Source organism: Spinacia oleracea, chromosome 3 (assembly GCF_020520425.1).
Source record: "Spinacia oleracea cultivar Varoflay chromosome 3, BTI_SOV_V1, whole genome shotgun sequence".
Taxonomy (NCBI): Eukaryota; Viridiplantae; Streptophyta; class Magnoliopsida; order Caryophyllales; family Amaranthaceae; genus Spinacia; species Spinacia oleracea.
Window position 1 is genome coordinate 13059139 of NC_079489.1, and position 18430 is coordinate 13077568.

Consider the following 18430-nt stretch of genomic DNA (forward strand, 5'->3'; position numbering starts at 1 on the left):
TTTGTTAATTGTTAATTGTTATGCGGAGTAAGGTATACTTCCACTACAAGAAAACGGAATTTTTTCGACCGCCATTTTCAGTCAGTAAAAGGCTGAAAATAGTCGGTAAATGATTTTTTGTACGAAAATGGTCGGTAAAGGTAGTCGTTATTACCCTGGTAGAAGATTGAGTAAATTCCGACTGAAAAACAGTCGGTAAATTTTACCGCCTACTTTTTACAGTCTAAATTTAAAAATTGAACATGAATGACAACAAAATTACTATCAAAAATCTGATTACAAATTAAAGTAAAGGCGTGAGTTTGTGTTGAGTAGTGAGGTTTTGATGATTATAAACAAATGATGATTATCTAATTAACATGTGTGCTAAGATGTGCATAGGAAGAACAAGCTATGATTAAACCAAGAGACAAGGGACATGAGCAATGATAAGCTATTGTTGACGAGAGCGGAGATGGCTGCGTTATACATGTTGTTTATATGTAAATTAGCATTTACATTGGTAAACTTCATGTGGTAAGTAAAGTGACAAAGGAGGAACGAAATGATACTTTATATGGTCCAGCAGAAACAACAAGAAAGAGATCAGAAACAGTTTAACAGAGTTCCTAGTTGTCTGACTGTTCCTGTTCCCAGTCACCTGTACGAGATACGCATGCGTGCATCAATAGAGTTTAGGAGTGCATATAGTTCTTTCATATTTGCATCCTAATATGTTCGTTATATGCAAGTGTAATTAAGAGTCCATATTGGGATAAGTTGTTTATTAGACTTAGGACTTTGCATTAGTTTAGGTCTCTTATAATATCCTATCATAAGTACATATAGTTGTGTGTGATTAGGACTCTTCATATAGTTATATATGCATTAGGAGTCTTCTAGGAATGCATATCATAGCTAGCTGATCTCATTTATCATATATTATGGTGCATTGTAGACGATGTAGGAGTCTAAGAGTTTTAATTTGCATAAGCATGTTAGGAAAGATTAAATGTTTAGAGTTTAAGCTTTTATAATTAGTATTATGCATAATATAGGACTGTCTAGATTCAATGTATTTTAGGTGTTTGAGTCACATAATACTTGCCGTAAATATTAAGTTCATATTAGTATAGGAATAGTATTTATCCACTAGTATATTATATTCCATATTATCCTATGTGTATTTTAGTTAAGCAAATATTATAATATATTATTTATGCATATTTATCATACTTGACTCAATATCTAACGTGGTTTATTATGCATGCAAATAAATGATAAATGACGTGTGTAGGTAAGACTTTGAAGAAGACCCAAAGACTTACAGGAAGAACGAGGATTCAAGAGTTAGAGAATCCAAGAGAAGAGGAACTTGGACTCGAGGAGAATTAAGAGTACAAGTACAGAGAAAAAGAAGAGAAAAAAATCTAGTAGCATTAGTGTGCTTAATAGATTTGTTTTAGAAACTGAAAGTTCGGAGCTGGTGGAACAACGTACGTGGAACAGTGTCAATGACGAGGGTACTGGTCCTAGTCTGCACGTAGTATATAGGATTGCATGAGTATAGTATTTAGATCACGTTACCTTAGAGTTTGTGTCCTAATAGAAGTCTAAACATAATAATACTAAGTCATGTACTAAGGAGTTTTAGTATAGTTAGGATTATGTGTTTGATAGTAATTAGGATTGCATTAGTTAATGGTTAAATAATGTTTATCTTATTTAAGAGTCATGATAGGAAAGGAGTGTCGTTTAGATAGAGTTTTCATTAATATATCTACTGCATAAAGAGTTATTATTCGATCATATGTTTGTTAGAGTCTTAGGATAAAAGTCTATCATGATAGAGTTCTATTAGGTCTAGGATTCCTAAATAAAAGATAAACATAAAATATATCTTCTAGGGTTAATAGATAACATGCATCACTATATATACTGCATTCATAAGTCTAGGAAAATTGTCTGACTTAGTGGTGTTACGTGCTTAAGTTAAATCTACATTATAACCCACGTCAGTACCGTCAGTTCCTGTTCCACATACGTAGTTCCTGCTCCAGCAGAATTCCAGATTCTATTTGTTATTCTATCTTTTATACTTGAGAGTTGGGAAGGGGTTTGAGTGAACCTTGTAAATGAGAGAATCAGCTTAGAGTCAAGCTGAAGAGTTGAGAGAGAAGATCTCTAGAGAGATCATTGAGAAGGAACGGTTGAGGGACTGTTCCTAAGGGAGTTGAGTTTAGGGAACTGTGATTTTCCTAATTAGTAAAAGGGTTTAAGTCCCTACGGGGCCGTGGTTTTTCCTCTCTATTAGGGTAGAGAGGTTTCCACGCTAAAATCTCTCTTGCAATCTCTTAATGTTTTTAATTCCGCGAAAAAGTAGATCCAACATCTACAAACACTAACTCACCCCCCCTCTTGTGTTGTTCATCTAAACTAACAATTGGTATCAGAGCTGGTGCTCTATATTTTACAGGTAATTCTGATGAGTGATCCGGGAAAAGATGAACAATGTTATGAAAGAAACAGTTCCCACAATTCTGCTGTTCCTGGTGGACGAAAAGGAGGATAGCACGTATTTGATGATGATGATTAACACAAAGATTGAAGAAAAATAATTAGAGGTAAATTTTCAATCTTTATGATATTATTTATGTTCGCTCTTAATTGTTAAATATTATGAACATCATACGTTATATATTATTGGCCATATGTGTGTTCATTCCGTAACGCAGAAATAGAAATCAACGATTGATTGTGAGCAACCTTGAATTAACCATGTTCATTTACAAGTTTTCAATAGGGCTTTGCTTTAAATTTAAAATTGTTCTTGCGGTTTTGAAGAGGAACAAAGTGGTCTTGTTTGTTGCACAATTCCAGCAAAATTAAAATTTTCTACTAGTCTTGTCGATATTAAAAATATTTCTATTTTTCCAAAAGGTTTGAAATATAATTTTATTATCTTGAATCTGAAAAGTTTGATTTTTAAATAGATTTTAAAAATTGCAAAGAATTTGTTTCATAAATATTTTACCAGGAACATGTGTGCAACAAGACTTGTTAAAAGCAATATTGATTTGAGATATAAAAAATTGTTTTTGCAAATTGTCGAAAAGGTCATGTAACTTGAATTGAACCACGTGACCATGAACACCAAAATTATTGAGATGGAACTGAGATTCGTTGTTCCTTGTGTTGTTTTCGGTAAAACAATTTTTGGTTCCAAAAGAGTTTTGAAATCTGTGTTTAAAAATTATTGAACTTCTTCATAATGCAAATAAAAAGGAAAAATCAGATTTTTAAAATAAAATTTTCAAAATCTGAATTTACTAGGAACAACCTATATATCGTTTATGGAACAAGTCATATCAATTTCAAAACAGGTTTTACGAATCAAAACAATTGGTGAAGTGTTGAACACATGTAGGTAGCTTATATGGAAATTTCCGACTTTAAGTTTTCAATTGACTTTGATGGAACTTAGACATATTCCTACAACTGTTTCTAGTAAAGATGACCTTATCTATTTTTAGAATTTGAAATCCGACTTTAACTGTTTTAAATACGATTTTTATGTGTCTTCAATGGAAGAGAAGGTTTTCAAATCATTTCAAAAAATTATCAATCTTCATCTCACTAGAAACAGTACAAGGAACAAATCTGGAGGAACTGATTGTTCCTACTTATGGGAACTGAATTATTTAGGCACTGTTATTTTAATATTCTCAAATAGTATGCCTAAAGTCAAGAAGGTTATGCATTATGAACTATTTACTTATTCAGTACCATATGAATGCATAATTAATCTTGTTAGTATTAGTAGTATAGTAGAACGTGTTTGAAAAAAAAAAAGGGGGCACATATGACTACTCCTACTAACAAGAAGGGACTCAAGAAAATTTGGGTACCCAAGACCAAGAACTGATCTATTTTGCAGGCCATATGTGAGAAAAGACAATATAAAGCTCATGATAAAAATGTTATTCATGCACATATTTGAAGACATATAAGTGCGTTCTCACGAAAAGCCTTTAAAAGAGGTTCTAGAAGAGAAGTTGTATTACAGGTTTATATCATTATGCAAGAGATCTATAACGAAGAAATGAACAGCTAACGAATCACACAAAGAAGAAAGGAAAGATGGTATATCCCTTAAGGTCCGTTGAAATATTAGGAACAGGCGCAGTAGGAACTGGATAAGAAAACAGTAAAAAGTCAAATTCAATTCCTCCACAACAAATCAGTTCCTTGTAATCAAGATGGATGAAGACAACGAACAAACTCATATGGATTAAATTGAAGTTTCAAAGACTACGTTAAGGAGACTGAGTTATGAGTAATATGAAGAAGGGAGTTTAATCAAAATCCTTATTTACTTTGTGATATTTACTTTGTTTCTTTTATTTCTTATATTATTAACTTCACTTTGTATTTGGTCAGTTGTGCAAATTAACGATAAGGTTTTGAAGGTCTATTCTTGAAGTAAATGAAATTGAAGCGTAAAAATATGTTCCACGTATCAAGGAAACAGAGACCAAGATTTGAAGGAACGACTGAAGTACCTAAGAATACAGGAACGAAAAACAACTTATCCATGAGAAGGCTTTGACGCCGACGCATAAGTTCCTGGTCCAACTCATGAGGAACTCAATTTCACAAATATAACAGAAGTTCGGGAACAACTCTCTTAGTGAATATACAACAAGGAACATCAACAAGGTGTACTGTTGTAAGAGACTATCAAAAGGGAGTATCCACGTCTTGAATTTTCTGTATATTTATTTCTATGCTTTAATATATATTTATTTCTTGAAGACTAACCTACTAACTTTATAATTGCAAAAAAGATTACACTTGGGTCTTAATTTTAGATTACATCATTGTGAGCGAAAACAAAGATGCTTTACTGGTTAATAAAGACCCCAAACTGGCCAATGCAACTTATTCCTCAGATCTACGAGAGACAAACCAAGATGAAGAAGCATGGTCAAGCATAAAGACCAAAGGAAATAGAACGAGTTCCTGTTCAGATGAAAGAGGAACAGGGAACAGGGAGCAGTTGAGACGAACCATTCAGCATCACTTAGAGCGTTCCAGCAAAGAAGAAAAGAACGCCAACAAGATCTCAACAATTAAAAGGTGTCACAAGGAGCAACTGGAGTACATGTGAAATAGAGCTGATCATTTGCGGGTTTGGACGGGTAATGGACGGGCCACTTCCCCAAAAATCTGTCCAACGGGTCTAAAAATGTTGCCCTTACCCGTCCGCTAAGTATGATGTTGATTTCCCTTACCCGCCCTTTATATAAGAGCGGGCGGCTCGCGGGCTAACGGGCTTTTAAAGCATAAAACATAAATTATCAATCTAAAGTTATCATAGAATAAAAAAGGTAATTTTTAACTCAAATTACTACCTGCTTGTACCTGCTTCAAATTTGAGTTAAAAATTACTACCTGCTTTAACATAAATTGACGTGATTGTACCTGCTTCAAATTTGCAGCTAGAATTTTTAATTTTAACAAATTTAGAACTCTAACAACATACTGAAAGAGGCACCAAGCCCCATAGAAATTAGTTAAATTACAAAGCTAAATTATCCAACTTCAAAGACACAAATTACATCCAGTATCGTTCCATAATCAGCGTGCAAATTTCTGAACAAGAAGGAAACATCCATAGAGGAAGATAAGACATGGTTTTTAAGCAACAAGATCATCCATCCAACATTGAATTCAAGCATCAGCATTGTGTTTCTCAAGAACTTTCGTCACCTACAACAAAAACAAAAGTAAGATTGAAATTATCCTACTACTTTATTAGAGTATAGAGATTTAAACCAGAAAATAAAATGATTAATACAAAAAGAATAAAATTACTAACTTACCTAATCATTATTACTCAACACTAAGACACTCATCATCTTCTTCTTCTTCTTCATCGTCGTCAACAGACAATTCCCCATAGCCAAAGAATTTTGATGAACCTCCAAACAAAAAAAATCAATACCAAAATAGTTGCAAAACAAATCAGTTTTTTTTTTTTTTTAATATTTTAATGTAATGAATTGAAGATGATATAAAAGTAATTTAGTAACTTACCTAAGTTAAGACCTTTTGCACGTAACCAATCTTCAGAACATGCAAGAGCTTCTATTGTCTTTTGCCCAAGTGAGGCTCTCCAAGGATTTATTAACTTCTTTCCCATACTAAAAGAAGATTCTGAAGGAACCGTAGAGATGGGAATAGTCAATATGTCACGAGCCAAACATGCAAGATTTGGATAACGGACAGAATTTTTGTTCCAATATGACAGCACGTCACATTTTTCTGTCACATCCGGATTCTTTTCCTCTAAATAAATCTCCAATTCACTCTTGACATTATCTGCTTTCCTTCTCTTACTCAAGAATACCTTATAATCAAGTATTTCATCCATTTGTTCCGCATTACTTCCAACAACAGTAGAAATACTAGGGGCACCACTACTAGTTGCCAGATTAGGAGAACTAGCAGTATGGACATCTTTGTACTCATCAAACAAATCAAACAAAGTGTATCTAACACGTTCAACCATTTTCTTAGCATATACCTCTCCAAACAACTTTTCATAGCAATATTCAACTCTGTCTAGTTTAAATCGGGGATCCAAAACAGCAGCACACGAGAGGACAAGACTATAATCAAACCAATATTTATCGAATTTATCCTTCATAGGTTTGACCATAGAAGACAAGCTACTTAAGGGTCCGTTTGTAACATCTATCAACTTTTTATGGATCCTCCATACACCATCAAAATAGAGATTTGAAGTGGGGTGTTTTGAAGCCGAAAATGTATTTGTAACATCATAAAAGATCTTCAAGAATGCATGCAATTCACAAACTCTAACCCACTCTTCCAATGTGAGAGAAAACACTTTAAGATCCTTATCCCGACTAACCACATGATCAATAACATCTCTAAAGAAAATGAAGCGGTCAAGCATTAAAAATGTAAAGTTCCATCTAATACAATTATCTCCACGCAACTTCTTGTTTGTTTTTATACCAAAACTTGTTTCAGCAACACTATAAAACTTTTTCTTCTTTGGGATTGAATGCTTAAAGTGTTTCACTACACTTTTAATCTTGATAACAACATCATCTATGCCCTTTAATCCAGCTTGCACTACAAGATTTATAATATGACAAGCACATCGCAAGTGAAAGAATTCCCCACCATAAAACAAACAGTTTTTCCTTAGAAGATGAGCCTTTAAAGAAGAAATCATACAATCATTGTAAGATGCATTGTCTACTGTAAAACTAAATATCTTATGATCAATTTTCCATTGACCCAAGCATAATGCAATCTCATCCGCAAGAGAAACTCCATCAAACGGTGGTGTTAAAGCCCCAAATTTGATTATTCTCTTTTGTAATTTCCAATTAGCATCAACCCAATGAGCAGTAATGCACATATATTCATCATCTGTATGTTCACTTCTCCAATTATCAGTGGTAAAAGCTATACGACCAGGAGCATTTTGCAAATCATCCATAACAAATTTTTTTTCATCATCATAATATCTCAAAGTGTCTCTCCTTAAAGTATGCCTACTAATAGTATTAAATTGAGGGCACATAGTAGAGACCATATATTTGAACCCAGGTTCTTCACATGTAGCAAAAGAATGAGCACCAGATACAACATAAATGCAAATAGCCCTACGTACTTCCTCAAAATTAATATTAGGATTTTTCAAAGACATGTTGCTAGTGCCCCCACTAGATGGATTAGATGAAATACAAAAGTTCCTAATATCATGGTTTATGCGTTTTGGACATTTATCAACATGTCTTTTGAGATGAGACGTACCACTGCTATTATTTGCTGTAAAAATCATCTTACAGTGGTTGCAAATAGCTTGTATGCTCCCATCTTTTAATATTTCACGAGCCATATGCTGCCAAACAACTGATTTTAATTTTCTACCACGAGCATTGACTGGAGGGCCTTTATTATTGCATGGAATTTCATCTTCATCCTCCCCCAAGTCAAGTGGATTGACAGAGCTACCTTCTGCCATGGCTCTGCAAAATTGTTGGCATGAAAAAAAAGGAAATTAATTGTCTAAATTTGAAAGAAATATTCTTAGTAATTTCGTATGAATACAAAACAAAAAAAATCATATACCCAAATAAATTCTTTAATTTCTATTTCTTATATTCTTCAAACATACTCGTATGTCAGTTACATCGATCCGGAAATTTTAATAATGACTACACCGTATGAAATCAATGAATCATGGAAATTTATTAACATAATGATCATATATATTCAAATTAAATTGCAAAATAACATTGTTTATTTGGTTTTAAAATTAAAACATACAAGATCAAAAAATTACGGAGTATTTGTTTTAGAAAAAAATTAAATGAAGAACAATGAATTATGAGATACGGTGGTACTGTACTACTGTGGTAGGAACCCAAATCAACAACACAAAGTCACAAACTAATAAAAATGGAAACAACAAATTAACTAAAAGCCAAACGGACCATTACTCAATATTTTCATGTCACAAAGTTTAGAAGATATTATGTACTCCACCCATTAACAAAGCCAAATTGAGTAAACTTTAAAAGTACAATATTGGCACAGTAATTCCAACAATCATAGAAGCCCTCCAAAAAAATACAACAATCATAGAATATAGAATATTTATCAATTATTCAATAGTAATAAACAAAAATAATTAGACAGCTCGTGCTATGAGGTAGAGAAGCAGATTCATTAAATAAGTTTATGCTAGACTATTTGAAATTTCGAAGTATGAACTTACATGTAGGTCGCCGTCTCCTCGTCCTCGCTGTGCTCCGAAATCCGAATAGCTTAGTTGATGGAAATTGGAGAGGCAATGGTGAAGAAGGAGAAATGAAGAAGGTAAGAAACTAAGAATTGAGTTTTTGTCTTTTGGGTGTGAGTAGTGGTGTGACGGCTGTTGTGAAAAAATGGAAGGGTTAGTTGAGTTTAGGGTTTCATTTAGACAATGAAAGGTTAGATAACTCCAGAATATTCTTTTTTTCATTTATTTTCCTATGTAAGACAACAATAAAATTTTAAATAATATGTATTTTAAATTTAGCGGGCTGGGCTGGCCTGTCCAGTTTAATTTTTTTTGTGCCGTAAACCGCCCGTTTATATTAACGGGTCGGGCCTGGCCCTCCCAAATATCAATTTTTTAAAAAAACGTTGCCCAAGCCCGCTATTTTAGCGGGTCGAGCGGGCCGGGCCTAGCGGGTTACCCCGCCCATGATCAGCTCTAATGTGAAACTAACACTTAATGAAACTCGTAAGCAAGCCATCAATGATCAAACCATATCCAATGTTTTCAAGCAAGTTTGGACCATGTGAGGTATAACACTCTTACTCATATTAATGATGTGTCAAATTGCATGAATATCGCACCATTTATTTTAAGCAACTTTCTAAATGCTATTTCATGTGAATAAATGCTTTTGATGCTATCACCAAGTAGTAAAGGAACAAGACTTGTTGAAACTAACATGAGCATAAAGTACTCTTTTCCCAAATGAACTTTTCGTTTAGGGCCCTTGTACACTTTTCAATTGAAGTAAATCATGCACGCCTATAAGTCAATGTGTCACACTCAATTCTCATGTTTTAAAAGACATATTAACTTGCCCAAAATTATTAGAGGACTCGTTGAGAAATTTGGATGTTGTCCCAATACAAAATTCCTAAGTTGCCAAAGGAACAATGAAAGAAACGTTGAAGGAACAAGGCAGTAGTGTTCCTGAAATATTGCACTTCTTTTTAAATCTTTTAGAGGGAACAAACTTTCAATACCAAAAACATTCCCCAAGTCAGGTTTGTGTTTTCGTGATTGGGTTGAGCCTACCCAGGCCGAGCCATTAGCATAATTGTACAATCTTATGATTGTGGGTGTGTGCTAAGTTCAATCATACTCTACAATCCTGATCTTGTCTTTCTCCATATCATCTTTCAATAATTTTGAATGTTCTTTCCTTATCTCATATCATATGTGTACTCTACCACTTCACATTCTCACTACCCTTGAACTCCAAAAAATATTCTTCTTTCCTATGGTTCGACGATGCATGAAGAGTAATAATTATGAATATGTTTTGAGAGGGAAGTCAAAGATGAAGTAGAAGCAGCGGGTTATTATTTATCAATAAAAGATTTGAAGGAAAATCACCGTATGATGTACGTATCACATAGAAATTTACTAGGTATCATATGGAACTTCACTTCTACAAGGTTCCGCATGAAAGAAGATGGTAAGGAACTCAGGGGGAATAAGGTAGGGAACATTGAACATGATTTTGATATTCGATGGTGGAACTTATATTTAATGGTAAGTCCTTTCTATATTATTATATGATCTTATACTCTAGGAAAGCTCAAAATTTTGTAATGACGCCTTTGTTTCAAAAAAAAATTCAAAAAAAATCAAAAAAAAAAAATCAAAAAAAAAAAAAAAATCAAAAAATTGAAGCAAAGGTGATCAATTCTTGTACTTTATTATTTTCTCCTAGAATTCAATTATTATGAAGAATATCAATGAGTTACAGAAATTTAAACTCATATACTCGTTGAGCAGTAAAGGAACAGACGGTTCTAGGACCAGGAACAGGAAAAGGAAGCAACACTAATGTTAGTTCCTGTTCCACTAAACTTGGTAAGTTGAACAGCCACTGCAGACACTGATTTCAGCAGTCAGTCCACGTTTCACTATGATGTCAGTTCCTTATGGAAGATTGGTGATATATGGGAACTTGGTACGATAAGGTGCTACATACAAAGAGATGGAGGTGTGTTGGGTATGTATGATGCTTATTGTTTGATATAATACAATCTAAATCCTTATCTATATGGTGTTTATTAGTATTGCTCTTACTATGTCATTATACTTGTTCATAAGTTGTTGGTTTACAAAATTAAGGGGGAATAAGTGTAATCGATTTATTGCTTAAATTGTGATAAGCATCATTAGTTTGTCATCATCAAAAAGGGGGAAATTGTTGAGTAGTGAGGTTTTGATGATTATAAACAAATGATGATTATCTAATTAACATGTGTGCTAAGATGTGCATAGGAAGAACAAGCTATGATTAAACCAAGAGACAAGGGACATGAGCAATGATAAGCTATTGTTGACGAGAGCGGAGATGGCTACGTTATACATGTTGTTTATATGTAAATTAGCATTTACATTGGTAAACTTCATGTGGTAAGTAAAGTGACAAAGGAGGAACGAAATGATACTTTATATGGTCCAGCAGAAACAACAAGAAAGAGATCAGAAACAGTTTAACAGAGTTCCTAGTTGTCTGACTGTTCCTGTTCCCAGTCACCTGTACGAGATACGCATGCGTGCATCAATAGAGTTTAGGAGTGCATATAGTTCTTTCATATTTGCATCCTAATATGTTCGTTATATGCAAGTGTAATTAAGAGTCCATATTGGGATAAGTTGTTTATTAGACTTAGGACTTTGCATTAGTTTAGGTCTCTTATAATATCCTATCATAAGTACATATAGTTGTGTGTGATTAGGACTCTTCATATAGTTATATATGCATTAGGAGTCTTCTAGGAATGCATATCATAGCTGGTCTCATTTATCATATATTATGGTGCATTGTAGACGATGTAGGAGTCTAAGAGTTTTAATTTGCATAAGCATGTTAGGAAAGATTAAATGTTTAGAGTTTAAGCTTTTATAATTAGTATTATGCATAATATAGGACTGTCTAGATTCAATGTATTTTAGGTGTTTGAGTCACATAATACTTGCCGTAAATATTAAGTTCATATTAGTATAGGAATAGTATTTATCCACTAGTATATTATATTCCATATTATCCTATGTGTATTTTAGTTAAGCAAATATTATAATATATTATTTATGCATATTTATCATACTTGACTCAATATCTAACGTGGTTTATTATGCATGCAAATAAATGATAAATGACGTGTGTAGGTAAGACTTTGAAGAAGACCCAAAGACTTACAGGAAGAACGAGGATTCAAGAGTTAGAGAATCCAAGAGAAGAGGAACTTGGACTCGAGGAGAATTAAGAGTACAAGTACAGAGAAAAAGAAGAGAAAAAAATCTAGTAGCATTAGTGTGCTTAATAGATTTGTTTTAGAAACTGAAAGTTCGGAGCTGGTGGAACAACGTACGTGGAACAGTGTCAATGACGAGGGTACTGGTCCTAGTCTGCACGTAGTATATAGGATTGCATGAGTATAGTATTTAGATCACGTTACCTTAGAGTTTGTGTCCTAATAGAAGTCTAAACATAATAATACTAAGTCATGTACTAAGGAGTTTTAGTATAGTTAGGATTATGTGTTTGATAGTAATTAGGATTGCATTAGTTAATGGTTAAATAATGTTTATCTTATTTAAGAGTCATGATAGGAAAGGAGTGTCGTTTAGATAGAGTTTTCATTAATATATCTACTGCATAAAGAGTTATTATTCGATCATATGTTTGTTAGAGTCTTAGGATAAAAGTCTATCATGATAGAGTTCTATTAGGTCTAGGATTCCTAAATAAAAGATAAACATAAAATATATCTTCTAGGGTTAATAGATAACATGCATCACTATATATACTGCATTCATAAGTCTAGGAAAATTGTCTGACTTAGTGGTGTTACGTGCTTAAGTTAAATCTACATTATAACCCACGTCAGTACCGTCAGTTCCTGTTCCACATACGTAGTTCCTGCTCCAGCAGAATTCCAGATTCTATTTGTTATTCTATCTTTTATACTTGAGAGTTGGGAAGGGGTTTGAGTGAACCTTGTAAATGAGAGAATCAGCTTAGAGTCAAGCTGAAGAGTTGAGAGAGAAGATCTCTAGAGAGATCATTGAGAAGGAACGGTTGAGGGACTGTTCCTAAGGGAGTTGAGTTTAGGGAACTGTGATTTTCCTAATTAGTAAAAGGGTTTAAGTCCCTACGGGGCCGTGGTTTTTCCTCTCTATTAGGGTAGAGAGGTTTCCACGCTAAAATCTCTCTTGCAATCTCTTAATGTTTTTAATTCCGCGAAAAAGTAGATCCAACATCTACAAACACTAATTCACCCCCCTTCTTGTGTTGTTCATCTAAACTAACAGTTTGATTCAAAACTAAATCGATTACCAGCTAAGTGGAGAATAATCTTCACTTGTAAAGCTTTAACACCAATGTGGATATTCCATTCGACCAATACAATTTTCTTATGGCTAGGGTGGGCAATATCCAACAAGCAATGGCTAAGGATGAGTTGCTTCTAGGTCAAAGGAAGAGGAAGCGTGAGGTAGTCTATTTCTGTTGGCAAACTCCAAGACCGGGTTGGGTTAAGTTAAATCAGAAGGGGCTTCTAGAGGTAACCCGGGAAGTGCAGGTTGTGGAGGTGTTATAAGAGGGCACAGGGGCGAGAATGTAGAATGTAGTTCAGCACCATGGGGGATTGTAGTTTAGCACCATGGGTGTAGTACAATACTAGGTGCTATTTATGCTCAATTTGTGGTACTTGGAGCCACCCTGCAACATCAATATCATAAAGAACTATAGAATTGGCACTACTCCAGGATTCACCGCATTAAAAAGGCTGCTGAAAAATGAAAAATGAAAAAAGTTTAAATTCTTAAATTAAGATTTAATTAAGGGTTGTATTCGATCTTAAAGTTTTTGAATGTGATTTGTTATGTACTTATAAATTAAATGCAACATATGAAAAACAACGACAACTCAAAATTAATAGTAGTATAAAGAAACCTCGGGGAGTATATGAACTTAGAAAAACTAAAGCGATTAACATTAGACATGAGTCTATTTTTAAGTAGCAGCCATATAAAGAATCTCATTCTTTGTGGTATTGGCTGCCTCCACACTGCTCTCCACGAAGGCTGACCTTGCTCACCCTCATCATTATGGATCAATTGGAGGGCAAACTTTATAGTAAAGCCTCCAGAAGCCTCCCCATTCCAGAAAATACGGTCCACCGTATCCGGGTCATCATGTAATTCGAAAGAAAAAATATTCTTCAGTACATCAGAAGGTAAAAAATCTGCAAACAGTTGAGATTTCCACCCTATATTCCCATCCCACATATCATTAACTTTAGCATTTAAAATGTTTGGTGGTGGAGCTTGAGTAACACAATCAATTAAAGGAGTGTTAGTAGCCCAGGAATGGCGTCAAAATGAAGTATTATTGCCATTACCTACTGCCATACTTATGCCCTTCTTTAATACATCAATATTGTCCATTATGCCTCTCCAAGCAATAGAGCACTCCCCCTTACATCTGAACATCTCCACATCACAACTGCCCTCACAGTACTTGGTTCCTAGGTCGTCTGTTTCACCAATGTTCAGCGTATCACATAGTTCACCACGCACCTCTACAGGGGTATTTTCTGAGAAAAACACCCTTGATTTATCACAGGATACCTTGCTACCAGAAACATCACAAAACTGGTCCAAGCACGCTGAGACAATATGAGCTTTTAAAAGTTGCCAGGAAGGGGACAAGAGGTTGAGAGTTATCCCAATTATCAAGTAAGAACTCCTCAAATTTATCATGCGATCAAGTTATTACAATTACATAAATCTTAATAAAACCATACGGTCCATACTAATATAAAATACGAAGACGTACTTCATTAATAACAAACATAACAATTTCATAGCATGCATATAAAGATCAAGAATGCTAATAAAAGGAATTATATTTTCTCTACCCGTTCCCAAATCCAAATTACAACCCATCATCGGGTAAATTAAAGGGACATTAGAAAATCCTCGAGATCCCTAAAATAATTTTCCCATTATACAAATTTGATTAATTAAGAACGAAAACATAACAATTTCTTACAGAAATCATATCAATATTATGTAGTTGCGCCAGTATCCTTGATAAGAGAAACCATGGAAAGCCAACAGCCAATTGCCAAACAGGACAAATATGTAAATATTATCTCCTATATTGTGTAAAGAGCCAACAGCCAAGTACTATGTATTAATTAGAACTAGTTTTTGGCCCGTTCTACGCACGGGCTATATTTTAGGAAACTCAATTAAAAAAAATGTTAAATTCATATACCGATAAAAGTATAAATGTATAATACTTCACTAAAAACTTTCACTTATAATTTTGATAGTACGTAGACAAACTAAAATTTCCAAGATATATTGGGTGGGAGGATTACTTTTATGGAATATATTATGAGCTCCCACAAGACCACAAATACATTCTTAATTTAGGAGTATAGCTTTTATCCTAGGGGCTTTTAAAAAATGAGAATACGAGAAATATGCTAGTACGGAGTAACTAAGCTAAGCATATGTATTCTTTGGATTAAACCAAAGAAATCCATAAATCTTCAATATTCTAAGAAATTCACGATTGTTGTTTGTTGGATTAAAAACTATGTTTCAATTGCCAAGTATACATGAAGTTCAGCACCCTATCCTCCGCATCACAATCAAGAAAACTACCAAAAAGGAAAATGAACTAAGAATTAAGAGTTGTTGATCAAGCTAACCAGACGTGATATGTCAAAATTCTGGAAAATATCAAAGACTAAACCATTTTTTTAAAACTCGAAATTATGCTTACAGAGTTAGGGGTGTGGTAGTAGTAGATGTCATACAGATTGCAAAACAAAAATGCATCAATGTTGTAGATTTTTTAAGTCGTTTGTAAAAGAACTTGAAATATGATGATGATTGAGGCAAGTCAGGCAACGGAATGCAAAGAATTAGGATGCACCGTTGATTTAAATGGGATAAAAAATGAATATAATGATAACATTAACTAATACCAACCTCATTAGAAGAAATATTTTTTCAGAAAACAATGGGGTGTGCATGAATTAGAAGAACATAATTTTAACTTCCACCCACCTATAGAAAAATAGTAAAATTCTTTAGAATGAAGAAATTTAGCAAAATAAGCTAGGTAGGAATGTAAGTCTATAAAAAATTGTAAACATGTAGGTTTAATAAATAGTCAAATTCATTAACCCGAGAATTATAACCATCTGAAACGTTTCTCATTTTATATTCACCATAACCGCCAATGTATTGATCAATGTCTCTAATTAAATTGTTCTAAACGGTTAAACTAAAATTGAAAAGGGAAGGATGAAAGGTTGAGGTAACTTATTATGTATTAAATGAAGAATTGATTATGTATTCTTGGCCACGTGTCTTCTAAGTGGTGATGATTATGTGTCTGCCACGTATCTTCAAAATGGTGTTGCTTATGTGTCCTTAAAATAGAATTGGCCGGTTTTCCTTTTTAAATACTAGGTATTGATTCTCTTAGAATTGCACTTCCTCATAGATTTTTATTTTTATTTTTTTTTTTGCTAAGCAAGTAATGATAATATTAATTTCCACAAAACAGAATACAACCTAGGCTAACTCAAGGGGAACAAACCAACTAGGTTGGACCATTCCTCACAAGAGCAAGCACAACACAACTAAGTTTCAGAGATTCTGAAACCACAAACTATCCTTCCTACTTACATTCTTTGGCATTACAGCCATCACTCTACTCTTAACTGTATGCTTTAAAAGAGTCATTACATTCAAAACAGTAGGGAAAGCTTTATCCCAGAAACTACTATTTCTACTCCTCCAGATCAGGTAGATCAAAGCAACCATGCTAGCATACATAACACTTTTCCTAAATTTGGAACTGTTGCTGTTAGACAGTTGTCTAACTCCTCTCTGTAAGGTAGTAAGGGAGCTTTGAATCCCCAACCAACTCTTCAAATCAGTGAGACATCTGCTACTGTAAGGACACTTGAAGAACAAGTGTTCATGATCTTCAGGGGCTTGACCACAGAGAAGACAATCTGAAGTTGAGCTAACTCCAATTCTTGCCATTTTTGCTGTTGTTTGCAATCTGTGCTGAATTGCCAACCAAGAGATGAACCTATGTTTTGGCACAATAAGTCTATTCCAGACCATCTTGTCCCAGTGAACCATGGGCTTGGAATCAATGAGCTTATTATACACCAATTTCACAGAATATTTAGGCATACTGCAGAATTCAGTAGCAGTAAACACTTGCTTGATTTGTTCTTTAGTATCACAGATTTTCTTCCAGTACCAACTAGAAGAACTAGTAGGGACAAAATCCCACCAATCCCCATCCTTAACATAAACTGAATTGATCCATTTTATCCAGATGTTATCTTGCTTATTGGCTACAGCCCAAACATACTTCCCCAGATTAGCCACATTCCACACCTCCATATTCCTAAAACCAAGACCACCTTGATTCTTATCACAACAAGTCTGCTCCCAAGCTATATAACTTGGCTTAGAGCTATATGCCTGTCCACTCCATAAGAAGGATCTACAAATTTTGGTAATCTCTTTTAGAACACTCTTGGGCAAAATATAAATCTGGGACCAATACATATGGATACTAAGCAAAACAGCATTAATCAATTGCATCCTAGCTGTATAAGAGAGGTTCCTAGAGCTCCATACTTTGATTCTAGCAGTCATTTTATCCACCAACATCTCACACTGAGCTGCTGTAATTTTCTTTGAACAAATTGGAACTCCCAAATACCTAAAAGGTAAAGCACTTCTAGTAAAACCAGAAGCAGCAATCACTCTAGTTACATCAGATTCAGTCATACCATGACAATAAACAGAGGATTTTTGAATATTAGCAGACAAACCAGAGGTTATGGAGAACAATTTGAAAGCTTGCAACAGAAGATAAATGGAAGGGAAGTCACCTTTGCTACACAGGATCAGATCATCAGCAAAACACAAGTGAGTGAGCTTAATATCTCTGCACCTTGGGTGAAACTGAAACTGAGGGAGAGCACTCATTTTCTGAAGAATTCTTGATAAATATTCCATGCAGATGACAAATAACAAGGGAGACATGGGATCACCTTGTCTCAACCCTCTTTTGGATTTGAAAAACCCTTGCATTGAGCCATTAACCATCAAAGAAAACATGGGAGTAGTAACACACTCCATAACAATCTGCACAAAGGAATTAGGGAAACCCAACTGCTCAAGCATAGATTTCAGAAACCCCCCAATCCACTGTATCATATTGTTAGGTTATGATACATATGACAATTCATAAATCATGCGGAAAAACCATAAAACCCAGGAAAACATATTATTTACACATAATCATTTAGCATAGAATAGATGCATACTCTTTGTTGCGTGCCTTCCCTAGCTGCGCCCGAACCGAACAAGAACAAGTCTTTAGGACTCCAAGTGTCGTCCCTCCGTAGATAGTCCACAGCACGTCCGGATCCGCCTTAAGATTGACCAACTAGAATCGCCCTTAAGGTGCTATTATTTTCGGCACTTTATAGGCAAATGTGTGACTGAATTTTTCTCTCAAAACTCACTTTGAATACTTTGAAA

The 18430-nt window shown here is 34.3% G+C and overlaps 1 protein-coding gene across 1 annotated transcript; it reads right to left on the reverse strand.

The window, feature by feature from the left end:
* Window positions 1-5712: 5712 nt before the first annotated feature.
* LOC130469477 (zinc finger BED domain-containing protein RICESLEEPER 1-like) lies at window positions 5713-8047 on the reverse strand. Its single transcript, XM_056838817.1, has 3 exons — window positions 6079-8047; window positions 5884-5963; window positions 5713-5751 (listed from the first exon to the last, which is right to left on the reverse strand). The coding sequence occupies exons 1-3, from the start codon at window positions 8045-8047 to the stop codon at window positions 5713-5715; spliced, it is 2088 nt and encodes a 695-aa protein (XP_056694795.1).
* Between the last annotated feature and the right edge of the window lie 10383 nt (window positions 8048-18430).

Excerpts from the sequence above, each read along its gene's own strand:
- LOC130469477 (XM_056838817.1), bottom strand. The coding sequence starts at position 8,047 with ATGGCAGAAGGTAGCTCTGTCAATCCACTTGACTTGGGGGAGGATGAA. Across the intron at positions 5,964-6,078 it reads TGCAAAAGGTCTTAACTTAG|GTTCATCAAAATTCTTTGGC; the intron begins GTAAGTTACTAA and ends TTTTGTTTGGAG. Across the intron at positions 5,752-5,883 it reads AAGATGATGAGTGTCTTAGT|GTGACGAAAGTTCTTGAGAA; the intron begins GTTGAGTAATAA and ends TTTTTGTTGTAG.